Raw genomic sequence first — 16,022 nt, forward strand, 5'->3', positions numbered from 1 at the left:
GGACTTGTGGACACGGGGAGGGGGAAGGGTAAGCTGGGACAAAGTGAGAAAGTGGCATTGACATATATACACTACCAAATGTAAAATAGATAGCTAGTGGGAAGCAGCTGCATCGCACACGGAGACCAGCTCAGTACTTTGTGACCACCTAGAGTGGTGGGATAGGGAGGGTGGAAGGGAGAGGCAAGAGGGCGGGGACACGGGGATATATGTATACATATAGCTGATTCACTTTGTTAGACAGCAGAAACTAACACAACATTGTAAAGCAATTATACTCCAATGAAGATGTAAAAAAAAAAAGCCCTAACCATCCCTACTCCCCAGCCCCCCACCCCCCAATTTCTCGCTGAATCTGCCGGTCTCTAGCGCCCTCTGCCAAAGTATCTCTACGTTTTGCGCTTCTCGAACTAGAAGGTGCAGGCCAGACTCCTGGGGGTCTTGCTAAAATGCATATGCTAATTCAATGGATGTGGGGCGGAGCCTGGGATTGGGCGTTTTACTCATATTCCCACGGGAAGCTGATGCTGGACCACACCGAGTGACAAGGATTGAAACTGCTAGGCAGCGAAGAGTTATTCTACAACAGCAACCACAGTACCAGTCAGCCTTGGACACCAGTCCAGCAGTGCTCCTCGGAAAGCCTAAACGTAACACGGAAAGCCGGCCAGCCTCGGGAGAAGGTTGTCCTTGGCTCGGCCGGCGGCCCCGCCCCTCGAGGCCCTCGCGGAGCCTCAATTGGTCACCCCTCTCGCGTGAGCGTCTCGTCACGTGAGGCCGCCGTCCAATCGCGGAGTGATCTCGGCCCAGCCGGTGGCTGGCGCGGCTGGCGCACGGAGAGGTGGTGGCGGGCACCATGGAGGGAAGATCTCAGGTCGCCGGCGGAGGGGTGTGCGCGGCTGCCTACCCCGACGCCTCCGCCGGATTCCCCCCGCACCTCCAGGCGGGAGCGATGCGGCGCCGCTTCTGGGGCGTGTTCAACTGCCTGTGCGCCGGCGCGTTCGGGGCCTTGGCTGCCGCCTCCGCCAAGCTGGCCTTCGGCAGCGAGGTCGAGCCGGGGGCGCCGCTGCGGCGGGCCGGCGGGTGGGGCCGGGGCAGGAGGGGCGCTGCGGGGCAGCGGGGCTTCGGGATGGAGCGGGGCTGGGAGCACAGGGGGGCCGCCTCACCCGCGCTGGCCTGTTTGGCCCACTCCGCAGCCGGGCACTACTGACAGCGTGGGCAGGAAGGCATCCCTCGACTCCATATCACGCCCAACCCACGTCCATTGTAGGTGGTAAGAGACTTCGGGGACTGAGGCTTGTACCCTTATCTGGGACCTAAAATCTGTCCTCCGATTGGGCTAGTTCACTCTCGGGGAAGACGCACACCTTCCACATCCACTCTCTACCTCTCATTTTAAGCCCTTTGTGCCCGAACATTTCTCTCCACGTGACTGTAAAGGTGAGACATCTGTTGCCCATCTCTTTAACTCCGTAGTTAATGGCTGTTTTGACTGGTCTCCCCTGCTGGCGGAAACTTGGGAATTTGGGATATCCTAGGTATAAGGGAGACTGAGAGAAACATTCTGGACATAACCCCGATGTTGAGAACTCCTTAACTGCCTCCCCATGTCTGCTAAAGGCGTACCTTTGCCTCTCCCATCGCGAGTCATAGGCCACCTTCTGCTTGTTAAAGAGATTTCATTGCATCTGCAACCCAGGGTTAGGCCCTGACCTGGACAGTAGACAGGTTGATTCTTTAGGTTTAAGCTAATCCAGTGGGAGCTGCCATGCTCGAGGTTGGTATCCTGTTGGGTGTAATTCTTGGAGTAAGTGGTCCAAAGTAAGATGAGTGACTATGAGCCATGAGGTTTTTCTAGTCTTCTCAGTTGTGCATCAGACCGTCATAAGCCTTTACATAAGCAGGCTGGCACTGGCACATAAAATGCTTCTGTGTAAATTATACAGAGACACTCCATCCTTAAGACTCTGTATATTCACCTGCTGATGAGAAGTAAGAGGATGAGGTGTAGATGGGCACCATCCCCAGGAGAAGCAGCTCTGTCTGCAGGCAGGTTTATAACTCAAAACCAAACAAGGGGTCTGCATATCCTTTGTGTAGGAGGCTTCTAAAGATCCTCTCTTCTTTCAGTGCTCTCCTTTAAAAAAAAAAGAAAAATATCTGCAAGTTCTCCAAGTGATGCCTGGGGTCACCAGTCAAATAGTCCCCCGTGTGGTTTCCCTAGGCATGGCTGTGTCCTAGTTTAGATCATGGAGCCACACTTCCTGGGCCTGAATCCTGGCGGCTCCCCACAGCTGTGGCGTTTTAGGCAGGTTACTTAATGCCTCAGGTTCTTTATCTGTAAAATGAAGTTAAGGAATAAATGAAAATGTACTTAAAACACTTAGCACAGGGCCTGGTACTGAGTAAAAGCTCAAGAATGCCCAGTGGGACCGGCCTGAGTGGGTTTTAGCCTTCACAGAATGGGGGTGGGGGTGGGGAGACGACTAATTCATGCTTTACCTGATCCCGGGAAGTGACGACTCCGCCCCTGATTTACTCATCCCTCAGACTGAGCAATAACCACTTGGCCTGCTGAGACTGAACTTCATGCACTCGTCACTGTGAGGCCAATAAGGGACTGGTGTTCAATAGAAGATAACTGGTATGGATTCGCATTTTACTTCTGCCCAAGGTCACATGGCTGGCAAGATGGCCAAATAGAGGTTGTTTCAGCTGTTAAATGGGTGTGCGCCCTGCTGAGGGTTAAGTGAAGCCCTATGCAGGAAAGCTCTGAGGACCCCCAGGCTGTGGTGGCCCGGCTGCCAGCAGTAACCATGGCCCTGGCTGCTGTGAGGGGTCTGCCGGTCATGCTGCCCAGGGCTGGTCGTGGCTGCAGTGACACTTTCTCCTGCAGGTGAACGTGGGCTTCTGCGTCTTAGGCATTATTGTGATGGCTACCACCAATTCTCTGATGTGGACGTTCTTTAGCCGGGGCCTCAGTTTCTCCATGTCTTCAGCCATTGCATCTGTCACAGTGACTTTTTCAAATATCCTCAGCTCGGTGAGTAGCCTGAGCGTACAGTTTCTCTGTCCCAAACCTGGGCTCTGGGTGGGTTGTCCTTGGGCAATCCCTGCTTCTACATAGGAGAAGGGCCAGGAACTGAAGCAGAGGTTGGGCTGTGTCTTGACTCCTGGTGGCTGCCCCTCTAATCTCTAACTTGGAGGAATTCTCAAGTTAGATGGGGATGAAGTCCAACTGTCAAAAGCCTACTTGCTTGCTGCTCCTCAGGGGTCTGTGAACTCAGGCAGGAGCTGTGGAGGGTCGAGGTTCTTCTCTCCCAGGTGGGGCTGAGCCACTCAGCCCTGCAGTCCAGGCAGGGAGGACTTGGTGGACCAGTTGTGTGCTGGGCCTGGCTGCCGGCCTCTGCTGGGCTTTCTTGTGCACTTTGCTCGGTCCGATGCTGTGAGGAGGTACCCTCCCCACTTCTCCAGGTGAGATATGCTGAAGGTAACAGATGGGTTTCAGGCCCAAGACTTCCAGCGCCAGACCTTTCCTCCCACCCTAGGAGGGCACTCAGCCACAGGGGAGTCATGTGGTGCCCACCCACTGTGGTCGCATCCTGTGGGCATGTGCCTGCCCAGCCTCACAGCTGTCTCTGTCCTGCAGGCCTTCCTGGGTTTTGTGTTGTATGGAGAGTGCCAGGAGGTCTTGTGGTGGGGAGGAGTCTTCCTCATCCTCTGCGGACTCACCCTGATCCACAGGGAGCTCCCACCACCCAGGAAGGCTCTTCCACACAAGCAGCAGTAGCACCAGCGGGCTGGGCGGACCCGCTGGAAAGACAGTGATGGCGGCTGAGGCTCGGGTTGGTGTGTGGGGACTGCTTCTCAGGGCGATCTGGGTGTGCAGCCTTCTGACCCTCAGCCAAAGAGAGATGCTTCCCAGGGAACCAGGCCTGTGACCGAGCAGCCTTGCGGGTGGACAGCTCCGGCTTCGCAGCAGTGTTCTGCCTGAAGCCTTCTCGGTCCGTCTGCTCGGTGCTGTTGATTCTCACGCTCCACAACCCACCCAGTGAGCCATGGCAGGTGTGGGAGACCCTGGGGTTGGTGGGCTTCCTGTGTGGACTTGAAACCATGCTGTAACTGCAGTCCTGTTGCCTAACAAAGGCCAGTCATGGGATTTTGGAATCAGTGACTGGTGGGGCTTTCGACAACTTCACACTGATATGTCAGGCCGTCAGCGTCATGCTTCTGGATTATGGCAAGAGAAGGAAAATTAGATTAATAAATACTTTTTTTGTAAGTTAAAACTGCCAGGTGTGGAATCTTAATTCTCTCCTACTTTTTTTCCTTTCCTAAGTTTTTGGAGTAAGAGCAACCAGGGTGAGCTGCAATTCCTGGAGGGGGAGTTGAAACTCCTCCCGCTGCTTCCAGACCTGGGGCTTGAATGCTCTCTGCCTGCGTGGTTCCTTCCTGACTTCACGCAGGCTGGTGCTCTTCAAATTCAGGAGCATCTGTCCATTCTCTTGGTCCCAAGGAGAAAGGCTTGACCTCAATTTGGGGGCCTAGTTTTATTTTACTTATTAGGAAAGGAAACTGGCCCAGAGGTTGCTCCCACCCCCTCATGTTACCTCTTCTGCCTTTTGGTCCCGTGGCTTTTTTGTATCTTACACCACGTGAATCTAATTCCTAGTTCAAAACAGTCTGTTTGCTGCCTGCACCCTCTCCCCGTGCATAGCTTCAAGTGCGATGCTCACCTGCCCCAGTTCCCCGGGGCTCCCCTGGCTGTCTGAGAGCCCTCTCAGCTCTCCTGAGCCTGACTGCCGGCCCCAGGAGGTCTCCTTTCACATCCCCTGCAGGAGAGAGGGCCTTCTTAGCCACGAGGCTGGGGGAGAGAAGGGTCGTGTCCAGCTGGCCCCTCCTCCCCACGCACATAGCACCTTCATTGCTGTCCTCCATTACTCGTGGCAGTGGCCGGATGCTCTCCAGAGCTGTTCTGTGACTCCCAGTGACTTCGCTGTGGCCCAGCCCCCTCTCCAGCTGCTCCCTTGCTGCCTCCTTCCCTCCCCCACTCACCGTGCCTGAGTCACCCACATGTCTGCATCTCAGCAATTCTTAAGGCCGCCACAGCCAGTTGTGCCTCCATGCTTTTGTGCCTGCTTTTCCCTTTGCCTTGGATTCCCTCCTCCTTCCCCTGTCCCTGGAAAACTCCTCCTTCATATCCAACAGGGCACAATTTGCTGCTCTTTCTGAGCTGCCACAGGGGCCAAGGCCAAGCGGTGATTCACAGAATGGTAATTGACTAGCCCCACTTTGACACATTGAAGCCTCCCAGCCTCACTGGAACGCAGAGGCAAGGTCAAGGTACTGGAACCATGGGCAAGAAGAGGGATCAGAGTCCCCACTATCTGAGATGCCCCTCTTCTCTGTGGACTATGTCCATACGCTAATAAACTTGTGCATATGAGTAAACACAAACAAACGTTTATTAAGTGCCTACCACCTGGTAGTTACACGGAATCTAGGCACAGAGAAAATGGGGGCCAAATAGACTACTAGTCCAGGAGCCTGGTGTCTATCAGACTCAGAAATTAGGGGTGCTGGAAGTGTCATTAGAAGTCTTCTTTTATGATGGCAAAGATTTTATCTCAAATGCCTAATCTAATCAATGGGTTGTGGGTACCCAGGGCAGTTGAGAATGGGCGGAAAGCCCCCAAAACAACTGTGATGTCTCCATGGACTCAGGATGGGAGCCTGGAGAACGCAGCCAATTATTATTCCACCTTGAGCCCAACTTCTTGTTTTCCAAAGACAGGAAGAGACTTACCCAAAATAACCCAGTTCCATCCGTCTAGATTTCATCTAATTCTGTGCTTGATGATCACTCATTCGGGGGGACTATAATAAATGACCACACTCCTCCTCTCTAGCTTTTTGGCAGCACCTGAAGAGACTCTGCCCTTGGACTCCAATACCTACATGGGCAGCCTATGTTTGATGATGAACCAATCATCAAAACTTTCATAATCGCAGGAATTCTAGAGTCCAAGGAAACGACCGCCTCTCAGGAGTTTGCATCTTTCCAGTACCCTGAGCTCCCTGTAGAGGTTAGCCACCTGCAGGCAGAAGGGTCTCCTGGCTGGAGTTCGGCCTTGGCTTGCGGGTGGGGCCCTAAGAATCCTGGAGGGGCCCCTGGTTGGCTCATTCTTTAGGTCAATTGTATTCCTAAGAAAAATGACACCTTGCTTTTCCAAATAATTATTTCTGGAGAAGTGATGGATCAAACAGTTTTTTTTTTACATTTTTGGTCAACTAAATTCTTAACATTTTAATTTTTGGAATAAGTAATTACTTGCACATTGTACAAAATTCTAAACATGCAAAAGTTACAGGGGCCCACCCTCCTGGAAGGCAGTTAGCGGTCTTTCATTACCGCTAATTTCATTACCGCTTTCATTACCGCTGGCAGAATTGGCCAGCCACTTATCGGCACTTACATCTTCTAAAATGCCCTGCACATCCCACTTGCCACCCTCACCCAAGTGGCTTAGCAGAGTATTTCTTCCACCTCCTGAGAGAAGTCTGGGAAAACGCACCTCTCTCCAGGCAGTCATGGTTCCAGGGATGTTTGAGGTGCCTTTTTTTTTTGGTAATCTTTTATTTTTATTCATTTATTTTTATATTTATTTTTGGCTGTGTTGGGTCTTTGTTTCTGTACGAGGGCTTTCTCTAGTTGCGGCAAGCGGGGGCCACTCTTCATCGCAGCGCGCGGGCCTCTTCACTACGGCAGCCTCTCTTGTTGCGGAGCACAGGCTCCAGACGCACAGGCTCAGTAGTTGTGGCTCACGGGCCTAGTTGCTCTGCGGCATGTGGGATCTTCCCAGACCAGGGCTCGAACCCGTGTCCCCTGCATTAGCAGGCAAATTCTCAACCACTGCGCCACCGGGGAAGCCCTGAGGTGCTTTTTAACAGGCGCTCTAGCTTTGCCTGGCTGGCCTGCCTTTTAATTGGCTCTGACGGTATTTCAGGAATTAAGAGGTTTTAGCTAATATATCTGCGTTGCCAAAGGCATGGAGAAAGCACAGGGTGTTGGTGGGGAGTGGGAACTGTTTCGGAAGAGCTAGATATTTGGATGAATGTTACAAGTGAGGTGAAGCCTGAAAAATGCAAAACATGATGTAAGCCCAGGGGATCCCTGGGTGGAGGAGGGGCACCAGGCCTGAGGTGTGGGTCCGAGGAAGAGGGCTCATCTAGGGCCAGGTGGGGGAAGTGGTTACACCAGTGTCAGGTGCTCTGGCCAGATTAGAGGTAGGGGCACTCTGAGGGAAGAACAGAGCTTAGCTTCAGTTCTGCTTCTTTCTCTGGGCTGCTCTGTGAGGCAACTTGACTGACAGGCCCCTTTTGGGATTTGGGGTCTTGTCTGTGAGGAGGTATGATATCCAAGGGTATGGAAGGGAGCCCCGGTGTGGTGGGCGGGAGCCTGTGTATTAACCCTGGAGCTCTGGAAGGGCATCTATGGGAATCCTCCCTCACAAATGTCCCTTGTTTAAAGGGCCTTTCTGGGGAAGCCCTTGCAACTGTCTGTCTTGCTAGATGGGGCATCTGAGAACCACAGGCTGCAGATGGGGCTGGGTGGTGCAGGACGGTCCTTAGTTTGGTGAAGAGGGATCCCGCTTAGGGCTGAAAAGAGGCCAACATACAGGTCAGGCTTGAACTCTGGTTGGCATGGGATAACATGTCTTGAGTTCCTTAAAAGAGAGTCTGACAAAGCTCAGGATGTCAGGTTATTTATACATATACATGATTGCTGGCAACACCAGAAGCTAAAGAAAGGCATGGAACAGATTCTCCCCTAAAGCCTTCAGACAGACACACACACACACACACATTTTCCTGGCTTGATATAATGCATCATTTTGGTTCTATTTCTCTGCTTTAACTTACCATGAAAACATGTACCTGACTCACACACCTTCTCCTCCTCTTCTCATCCCCACCCCACCACAGCTGCCTGACACAGGCAGAATTGGCCAGCCACTTATCGGCACTTACATCTTCTAAAATGCCCCGCACATCCCTTTGACAGACACCAAGTCCTCTGTGGAAAGCCTGGGCGTCTCCCTGCTGTAGACCATTGACCAAGGGTGAGTCCACTTAAGCTGTTCTTACAAACAGTGCAGAAAATCTCTCCAGGACATAGACCTTTGCTCATGTGTGCAGGTATTTCTGAGATGTGAATTCACAGTAGGGGGTTATAGGGTCAAAATATAGATACATTTTGCTAATGCCAAATTGCTTTGGGAAGAGATTGCATTGATTTATTCTCCACCGACAGATCTTTTTGATTTTTGCCGATATAAATGGTTGAATAATTTCACTGTTGTTTTAATTTGCATTTCTATTTGTGAGGCTGAATATTTTTATGTTAATTAACTATCTCCTGTGAATTGCTTGTTCATATCCTTTACCTATTTTGAGTCATTAATTTGTTCGTATTGTGTGTAGTCTTTATACAGAAAAGTGTTATTGCTGCAAATCATTTCACAGTCTTTTTTTTAACCTCTAAATGCCTTTCACCACTAGAACTTTGCCATTTTAATGTAGCCAAATTTGTTAATTCCTTCCTTTAGGGATACTGGGTTTCATGTCACCCCAAGAATATGTTTTCTATGCTTTTTCTAAAACTTTTGGCTTTATACTATTAGGCACCTGGAATTTAATTTTTTAGCGTGTGGAGTGATGTAGATAGAGCTCCAACTTTCTCAAATAATCTATCATTTCCTAGTGTTTTGAAATGCTGCTTTCATACATCTGGGTCTCTGGACTCTTTAATTTGCTTATTTATCTTCTCCTACTGCAATGTCATACCATCTAAAGTATTGTAGTTCTATAGTACATATTGATACGTAGTAGGCAAATGCTCCTCACCACTGTTTTTCTTGTCCATAGAACTTTTAAAAGCTGTTGGGATTGAGATTGGCACTGCATTGAATTTACCAAGTTATCGGGGGGAGAATCATGCCAAGTGACTACACTGAGTCTTCCCATCTAGGCATGTGGGATACTGTTCCATTTATTCAGGTCTTCTTTGTTACATTTAGAAAAGTTTTATTGTTCATACACAATTTGCACATTCCTAGTTGGATTACTTGCAAGATGTATTTATAGCTTTTGTGAATGAAATATTTTTCATTATATTTTGTACTTGCTTGCTGGACTATATGGAAACTATTGATTTTGATACGCTGATAGATCTAGCAAAGGACTTGACCAAACTCTAATGCTTTGTTCCTGAACGAAGGTTTCTGACGGTCTGTTTCTTATAGGGTGTCTGAATATTCCAAGGAAAAACCAGTAAACTACTGTTTTCCTTAGACCTTAAGATACAGACAAATTAACTGGGGGAATATTGTTAAAATGTGTATTCTGGTTCAGCAGGTGGGGTTGGAGGCTCAGAATCTGTGTCTCTAACAGGGCTCCCAGGTGATGCCAGTGTTGCCAGTAGTGTGGCCCCCCAGAGCACATTTTAGTAGTGAGAGGCTAGATGATATGTTTTCTGTGATCCATCATAAAACAGATGTTCCTCTTGGATTTCATATGAAACAACTGTTGCTAATACGCATGGAGCAAGAACATCTGTAAACGCAGGCAGGATTCCTAGGAGGGTTTGTGAAATGTCAGAGCTGGAAGAGCCCCTGGAAGCTGGTTTAACCACCTTGCTTTACATCGGAGAATACTGAGGCCCAAAGGGGCGGTGGAGTCATCTAAAGCATCAGAGCTGTGTCCCAGATCAGGTAAGTGCCATACTGGGGCCAGTTTATTCTAACTAGCCAGGGGACTGGCCTTTAGCTAGCCTCAGAAACTGAACCTCAGTTTCCTCATCTATAAAATGGGGATAATAACACCTGTTCACCGCATGGCACATCCGTGAAAGTCAAATGGGCCAAACAGCAAGAGGAAAATGGACAGAGAATGGCCTGAGTGCCTAAGAGGACCCAGGTCTGTCTGGCTCCAGAGGTCATGCTTGTTTCTGGCCCTTTGTCTTCCCCCAGGGTGATGGTGAGTGAAGAGGAAGCCTATAGACCCAGGGGGCACAGACTCAAACTGGCTAGACCAGTTGGCGGTAACAATGGGGACAGTGGGGTGTTGTGGACAAACAGGAACAGGAAGGACCGTGGTAAACAGGAGTGGGTGCTGCCACTCAGCTCATCTAACTGAGACTGTGTAGGAACGTGGGCCCTGCACTTCCAGATCTTCTGACCTTTCAGAATAAGCTAGAGGAGTGTGTGTGTTCTTCTACAATGTAGAGCTCCTGGGTCTTAAAATGCGGCAATTAATTCAAGTTGTAAAAATCACTCTGTGGATCAGACACAGCAAGTCAGAGGTTAAACTTGTCCTTAGCTTGTCAGTTTATAAACAGTGCTGCCAACAGCTGAGATGCTACTGGCACCCCTGCCCCGCCCTGGTGCCCTGTTCCTGCATCTGACTCTCCAGCATGGGTTTAATCATCAGTATTCATCAAAAGCTCCCTAGGTGCTTCTCACAGCACCCAGCATGGATGCCTACGTGCTGTGTCCAGCAATGGCCAGGACACTTCAAAGAGGCTGAGCTGAGGTTGGGACTCTTGGTTTCTCACACACCTTACTTCCCCTCTCCTGCAACATCCTCAGCTGAATGCATGTCTGTGTGTCTGAATCTTCCACGACGGTGAAGCCAGGTGAGACCATTAGATTCCAAATAAAAGGCATCCCAACAATAGCTGGACTTGAGAAATTTATCAAGTTTAGTTCCAATCAGGTGAAAGAGGTTCATGCTGAGAAGACTGTTCTCATCACAACTAGCCTTTGCCTGATGCCTTGGAAAGAGGCAGCAGCTCTGACTGGCTCTAAGCCTTGGTTGAGCGTTTCAGCATTTCCTGCTTTGGGATTAGCTTTCAGATAATTAGATTTTATTACTCATTAGATTTCAGATGATTAGATTTGATTACTCATAGGAGGGCAGATTCAAGAGCCAGCTGGGTGAAAGCGTTCAAAGGCCAACACAAATCACAGGCAGCAGGACCCACTAGGCCAGGTCGTGTGGAATCACAGGGTAGCCTGTTGACAGCTAGAAACCCCCAGCCTGGGCCACAGAACCTCACCTCCCTGCCTTGAGTCATGGCCTCGAAGAGCAGGGCCACCACTATCTGCAGTCAGAACCAAAGGCGTCCACAGCCACAGAGTCCCTCCCTGGAGACACAGGCTATCAGAAGCTGCTGCCCACTTGCCCCGTGAGGAGGGACCACCTCTTCAGCCCCAGAGTGCATCAGCCCTGGAAGCACTAGCCAAGTAGAGTCTTCTGCCAGAACTGGTCTGGGCCTGCTGGAAATATATTCTCTCCTCGCTCCTCCTCCTGCCTGAAATCCCACCCCTCTTGCTTCCCTGAGGGGGGCCTACCTGAGGAAGAGCAGGTAGACGGGGCCTTTCCCTCGGATCTCTGCACACACCGGGCCTGGGCCTGGGCCTGCCTGCCAAACCAGAAGCAGGACTGAGGGCCAAGTGCTGTCTGTTCACCTTTGACTTTCGACAACTTCAGGCAACTTGAAACTATGGCACGTGAAACCCAACTTCACAGCCCCTACGCTTCCCCATGGTTGGTGAGCCTTCGAGGCACCTGTAGTGTAGTAGGCATGTCCAGTCTTCCACGTGGAAGGAGCCCCAGCCCCTTGGTGGTGGCGGATGACCCAGTGGTCCCTCCTACTTGATGACTGATGGTGTTGGTAAGTTAAAATCAGGAACCTTCAAGGGGGCCAATGCGGGGGTGGGGGGATGAGGGAGGGAGGGAGGAAGATGGAGAACAGCCCCACCTCTCCTGGTGAGGGAGCCTGCATACCTGCTCCCTCCATACAGCCCCTGAACCTTCTCCAAGGAAGCCACAGCCTCCTCACCTGGTCCCATCCAGACATTTCACTCTCACTCTAACACCTGAAATATCCCCCTCCTCCAGGCAGCGTGGGAGTGATCGGAGAGCACCCCTACCCCTCATACCAGGCAGGCCCATCCCAGGCCCTTACCCTGCTGAGCACTCCCAGCTCACACGCGGTGAGGACAGCCAGCCCTGTGCTCCCCGGACATGCTGCTGGACCCCAGGTCCCCTTTTCAGGAATGCCTTTCCTTGGGAACCATCTTGGATGTGGCCCTAGATGTGGTCTGTGAATTTGCTGATCCTGTTGCTTCAGTTCCTCTCTCATGGCCAAGGAGGTAAGATCCATCCCTCTGTACCTCCCATTCACTCCCTGATCCCCAGGAATAAAGCTGCCTTTGTGACCCTGTGGGCCTCCACCTCGGGGTGCAGAGGGGGCAGGCCAGCCAGAGGGGTCCTCACTTGGACCAGACCCAGGAAAAGAAGGGTGTTAAACAAGGGTGCCCCTTCCTGACCTTTGGGGTAAAGAAGACATCCCAAGGGGTGCCCCACGTCTGCCCTGCCCACCACCTCATCTCACCAGTGCTGGTGGCCCCATAGGCCTGGCCTGGAAGCAGAGCTGTGGGCAGCAGCACAGGGACCCACCAGAGATGCCCTCTCTGGTAGTGTGTGTGTGTGGGGGGGGCTCTGGCCACTACCCATCCTTTCAGAGAGACACGATGGGCACTGTCTTGGGAGAACTGGCCTAAAACATTCAGGCCAGATTTCTGGTCAGTTCTGCCCATGTGGGTGGTTAGACTCTCTCCAGGACGGACAGTTAAATGCAGTTCTCATAGGGGAGGTCAGAGTTCCGGTAGCTCTAAACAGGTTCTTCCTCCCGACCCTTCAGTGGGAGGGTTTTTAGCCACAAGGTTTTTAGCCACAAGGCAGGACACCTCCGAGCTGACTCAGGGATTCTAGTATCTATAGAACGGGAGCTAAGTTTGGGTGTTACTGTCATAACTCAGGCTTGCTTCCAACCTCGGCATGTCCCGTGTGTGTGTGTATAGCCTGCTGTTGGAGTCTTCTCCCAAACCAAGCCTGAGCCCTGAAGGTAGCTGAGGCCGCCATGCCTTTCTTCTAGTTTAGGCAGGCACCAGGGGGAAGCCCTTTCGGGGGAGTGACCAGAATCCCTTCAGCCTTTCCAGGTCCATCTCTCCTGATGCCAGTGTCCCACCCCAGGTTCCCAAGGCCAGCCCTGCTCTGTTCTTCCATCACAACCACACAGCCTTAGTTTTCAAAAGCCAGGAGCCTGGGCCCCAACCTTCTCAAGAGAAGACAGACATCCCAAGAAAGGACACAGGCCAGTTCTTTTCTGCCCCCAGGCTGCCCTATTCAGAGCCTCCTTTGCTGGGTGAGGGTGCACAGGCTGTGAAGGGTGCCCAGCCTCGGAGAATGGTTCCTGACAATCCCTCATGGGCAGATGAGCTCAGAGCAAGTTTCTCATCTTCCTCTGTCACCCCTAGTCCACCCCCATCCCCGAACTGGTCCAACGTGGGGAGAGGGAGGAGGGGTCAGAGGACGGCAAAGCCAAGGGGGTGGTGTGAAGGGAGCAGTGGGTGCAGGGGAGCGAGTGGTGCGCAGGAGCCCTGTGGCGATGATGCCGGCACGTAGGATGATGCGGCTGCCTGGTGCCTGGCCCTCTCCCCACAGTATCATTCATCTATCACCTCCACAGAGTCCTCGTCCTTCCTCTGCTCTGAGTGCTCCTCTGTTGTTTCTGTGTTCTCAGTGTCTGACAGCGATGCCACCTGTCGCACCCAGCCACTGTCACTGAGAGGCTTTGGATGACGCAGTCCGGAGAAGGGGTTGAACCAGTTCAGGGAAAAGTCCCCACCAAAGGTCTCTTTGACTGACTTCCAGCTGCTTGTGCGTTCCCTGGGCTGGTGCTTTCGTTTGAGGCGCTCAATGCCCTGGAGGGACAATGGGATAAAGAGGGTCAGCGTGGGACAGCCGTGCGCCATCTTACACACCCCAGGTCCCGGCACAGCAGAGCACCAAGGCCCAGAGCCAGGGGTTCCCAGAGGGTGGGGAGGGGCTCGGAGCAGCACAGCAAGCAGGGCCTGTGTTTCCCACCAACTGCCCTCCTTTCCTTCCACAGGAGCAAGGGTGCCCGGCCAGCTGCTGCGCAGTGACCAGGCTGCCCAGTGGCTAAGGGCCAAGGAGTAACATCTCAGGCCTCTGCAGGCATGAGCTGGGCCATCTGTCCGGAGACCACCCAGAAAGACAACCCCTCCCCAAGTATCCTGGGCCACTCCCCCTACAGCAGGCGCAGCAAACCCAGCACGAAGGAGGATGATGCAGTTAAGGGGGACAGCAGGAGACACACGAAGCGTGAGGTGAGGAAGCAGAGGTGTGCACAGCGAGTGCCAACATGCAGCGGGCAGCTGGAGGGTGCACGGGGCCGCTGCGAGGGGGCAAAGGCTGGCGTCGAAACTGCACATGCAGTAGACATGCCCTGTGGCCTCTCCCGAGCTGCCCACTCACCTGCCTCTGGGTGTCGGCTGCGCCAGGCCACAGAAGAGGGTGTTGGGAAGGGGGAGAAGCCAAAGGAGTTAAAGGCACAGCCAGGCCAGCTCTCCAGGCCCACCACACCCTCTGCAGAGGCTTTACCCCCACTGGGGCTCTGCCTCCTCCATCTCTTCTGGAAGCCAAGGAGATTTGTCGTGGGCTTCCCAGGCACAGGTACTGCTCACTGACAGCACTTTCCACCTCGGAATGACCTCTGAGTACCTAGTTCTAGGTTTTCTCTTCTTTTCCACACAAGATCCTTACATAACCAGCATAATTCTTTCTATTGTGCAGGAGAAACTGAGATAAACGTACAGACTGAGATCTGGCCACACCTGGGCCAGTTCCTCTCCACCACTCTTTCTTCCCACACCATCTCAGAGGTTTAAGTTTCTTGGCTTTTGGAAAAATGGTAGGTTAAAGAACCTGATCTCAAAGTATCTCCTCATAAGATACTTCCTAATTACCAAGGGTAAAACAGTACCTTTACAGTAAGGAAACTTCGCAGATATAACTTTAACCAATTGAAGTTAACATCACCAATAATGAAATGTATCAACATCACGTGCCCTCCGATACGGTGCCCCAAGAAGGACAGAACATCACTTCACTGGTTTTCCTGCCCAAAAGGCATAATGTCAATCTAATTATGTGAAAACATCAGACAAATGCAGATGTCAGGATATTCCACAGAATATCTTCAACAGGATAATAATCTTCAACAGGATCAAAGTCTGATGAAATTGTTTTGGAACCAGACAGAAGTGGTGGTTGTACAATATTATGAACGTACTAAATGCCACTGAACCACACACTTTAAAATGGTTGCTTTTATGTGATGTGAATTTAACCTCAACTAGAAAGAGGATCAGGTTCATGAAAGACAGAGAAAGACTGAGGAGGAACTAAAGACACAGGACAAAGGATGCAATGTGGCATCCTGGAACAGAGAACGATACTAGTGGGACAACTGGAGAACTCTGAATAAAGTATATAGATTGGTTAATGGTATTGTATCAGTAAATTTCCAGGTTTTTATATTTGTGTTATGGTTTTATAAAATGTTTACATTTGGAAAGACTGATTGAAAGGCATATGGGAGCTCTTTGTACTATTTTTACTAATTTTTTTTTTTTGGTTAAGTCTGAAATTATTTCTCAATAAAAAGCTAAGAAAAATCTGAGACACGATTTATGCAATACAGTCTTGAACACGGATTAATAATGAGAAGTTGGAAACAATCAAAATGTCCAATAATGATGGCTAAGTAAATTATTCTATAAAGCACAACACTATGCAGTTATTGAAAGTGGCATCAACGACAAGGGCCTAATTTTCAAAATATACAAACAGCTCATACAACTCAACAACAAAAAACAAATAACCCAATCCAAAAATTGGCAGAAGGCCTAAACAGACATTCCTCCAAAGAAGACATATAGATGGCCAGTAGGCACATGAAAGGATGCTCATCATCGCTAATTATTAGAAAAATGAAAATAAAAACTGCAGTGAGGTACCACTTCACACTGGTCAGAATGGCCATCATCAAAAAGTCTACAAATAATAAATGCTGGAGAGAGTGTGGAGAA

The 16,022-nt window shown here is 50.9% G+C and overlaps 2 protein-coding genes across 13 annotated transcripts in view; one reads left to right on the forward strand and one right to left on the reverse strand.

Moving 5' to 3' along the window:
• Positions 1-580: 580 nt before the first annotated feature.
• Positions 581-4,289, forward strand: TMEM42 (transmembrane protein 42). 9 transcript variants are annotated; one of them, XM_027096923.1, is made up of 3 exons: positions 581-1,048; positions 2,897-3,043; positions 3,650-4,289. In XM_027096923.1, the coding sequence occupies exons 1-3, from the start codon at positions 857-859 to the stop codon at positions 3,788-3,790; spliced, it is 480 nt and encodes a 159-aa protein (XP_026952724.1). In that variant the 5' UTR covers positions 581-856; the 3' UTR covers positions 3,791-4,289. The 9 variants fall into 9 exon arrangements, 1 of the variants encoding a protein (XP_026952724.1); XR_003430812.1 differs by lacking the exon at positions 3,650-4,289 and adding an exon at positions 2,551-2,644 and having other exon boundaries at positions 932-1,440; positions 2,897-3,090; XR_003430817.1 differs by lacking the exon at positions 3,650-4,289 and adding an exon at positions 2,551-2,644 and having other exon boundaries at positions 932-1,266; positions 2,897-3,090.
• Positions 4,290-10,739: 6,450 nt separating this feature from the next.
• ZDHHC3 (zDHHC palmitoyltransferase 3) overlaps positions 10,740-16,022 on the reverse strand; it is a 56,164-nt gene continuing 50,881 nt past the window's right edge. For all 4 annotated transcript variants that reach the window (XM_027096921.1, XM_027096915.1, XM_027096917.1 and 1 more), the window contains one exon: positions 10,740-13,832. In XM_027096921.1, the coding sequence (XP_026952722.1) occupies positions 13,575-13,832 (258 nt within the window). In that variant the 3' untranslated portion in view covers positions 10,740-13,574. The remainder of the gene's footprint in view (positions 13,833-16,022) is intronic.

This window comes from Aethalodelphis obliquidens, unplaced genomic scaffold (genome assembly GCF_003676395.1).
Source record: "Aethalodelphis obliquidens isolate GAN/ISIS:26980383/991018 unplaced genomic scaffold, ASM367639v1 scaffold111, whole genome shotgun sequence".
Taxonomy (NCBI): Eukaryota; Metazoa; Chordata; class Mammalia; order Artiodactyla; family Delphinidae; genus Aethalodelphis; species Aethalodelphis obliquidens.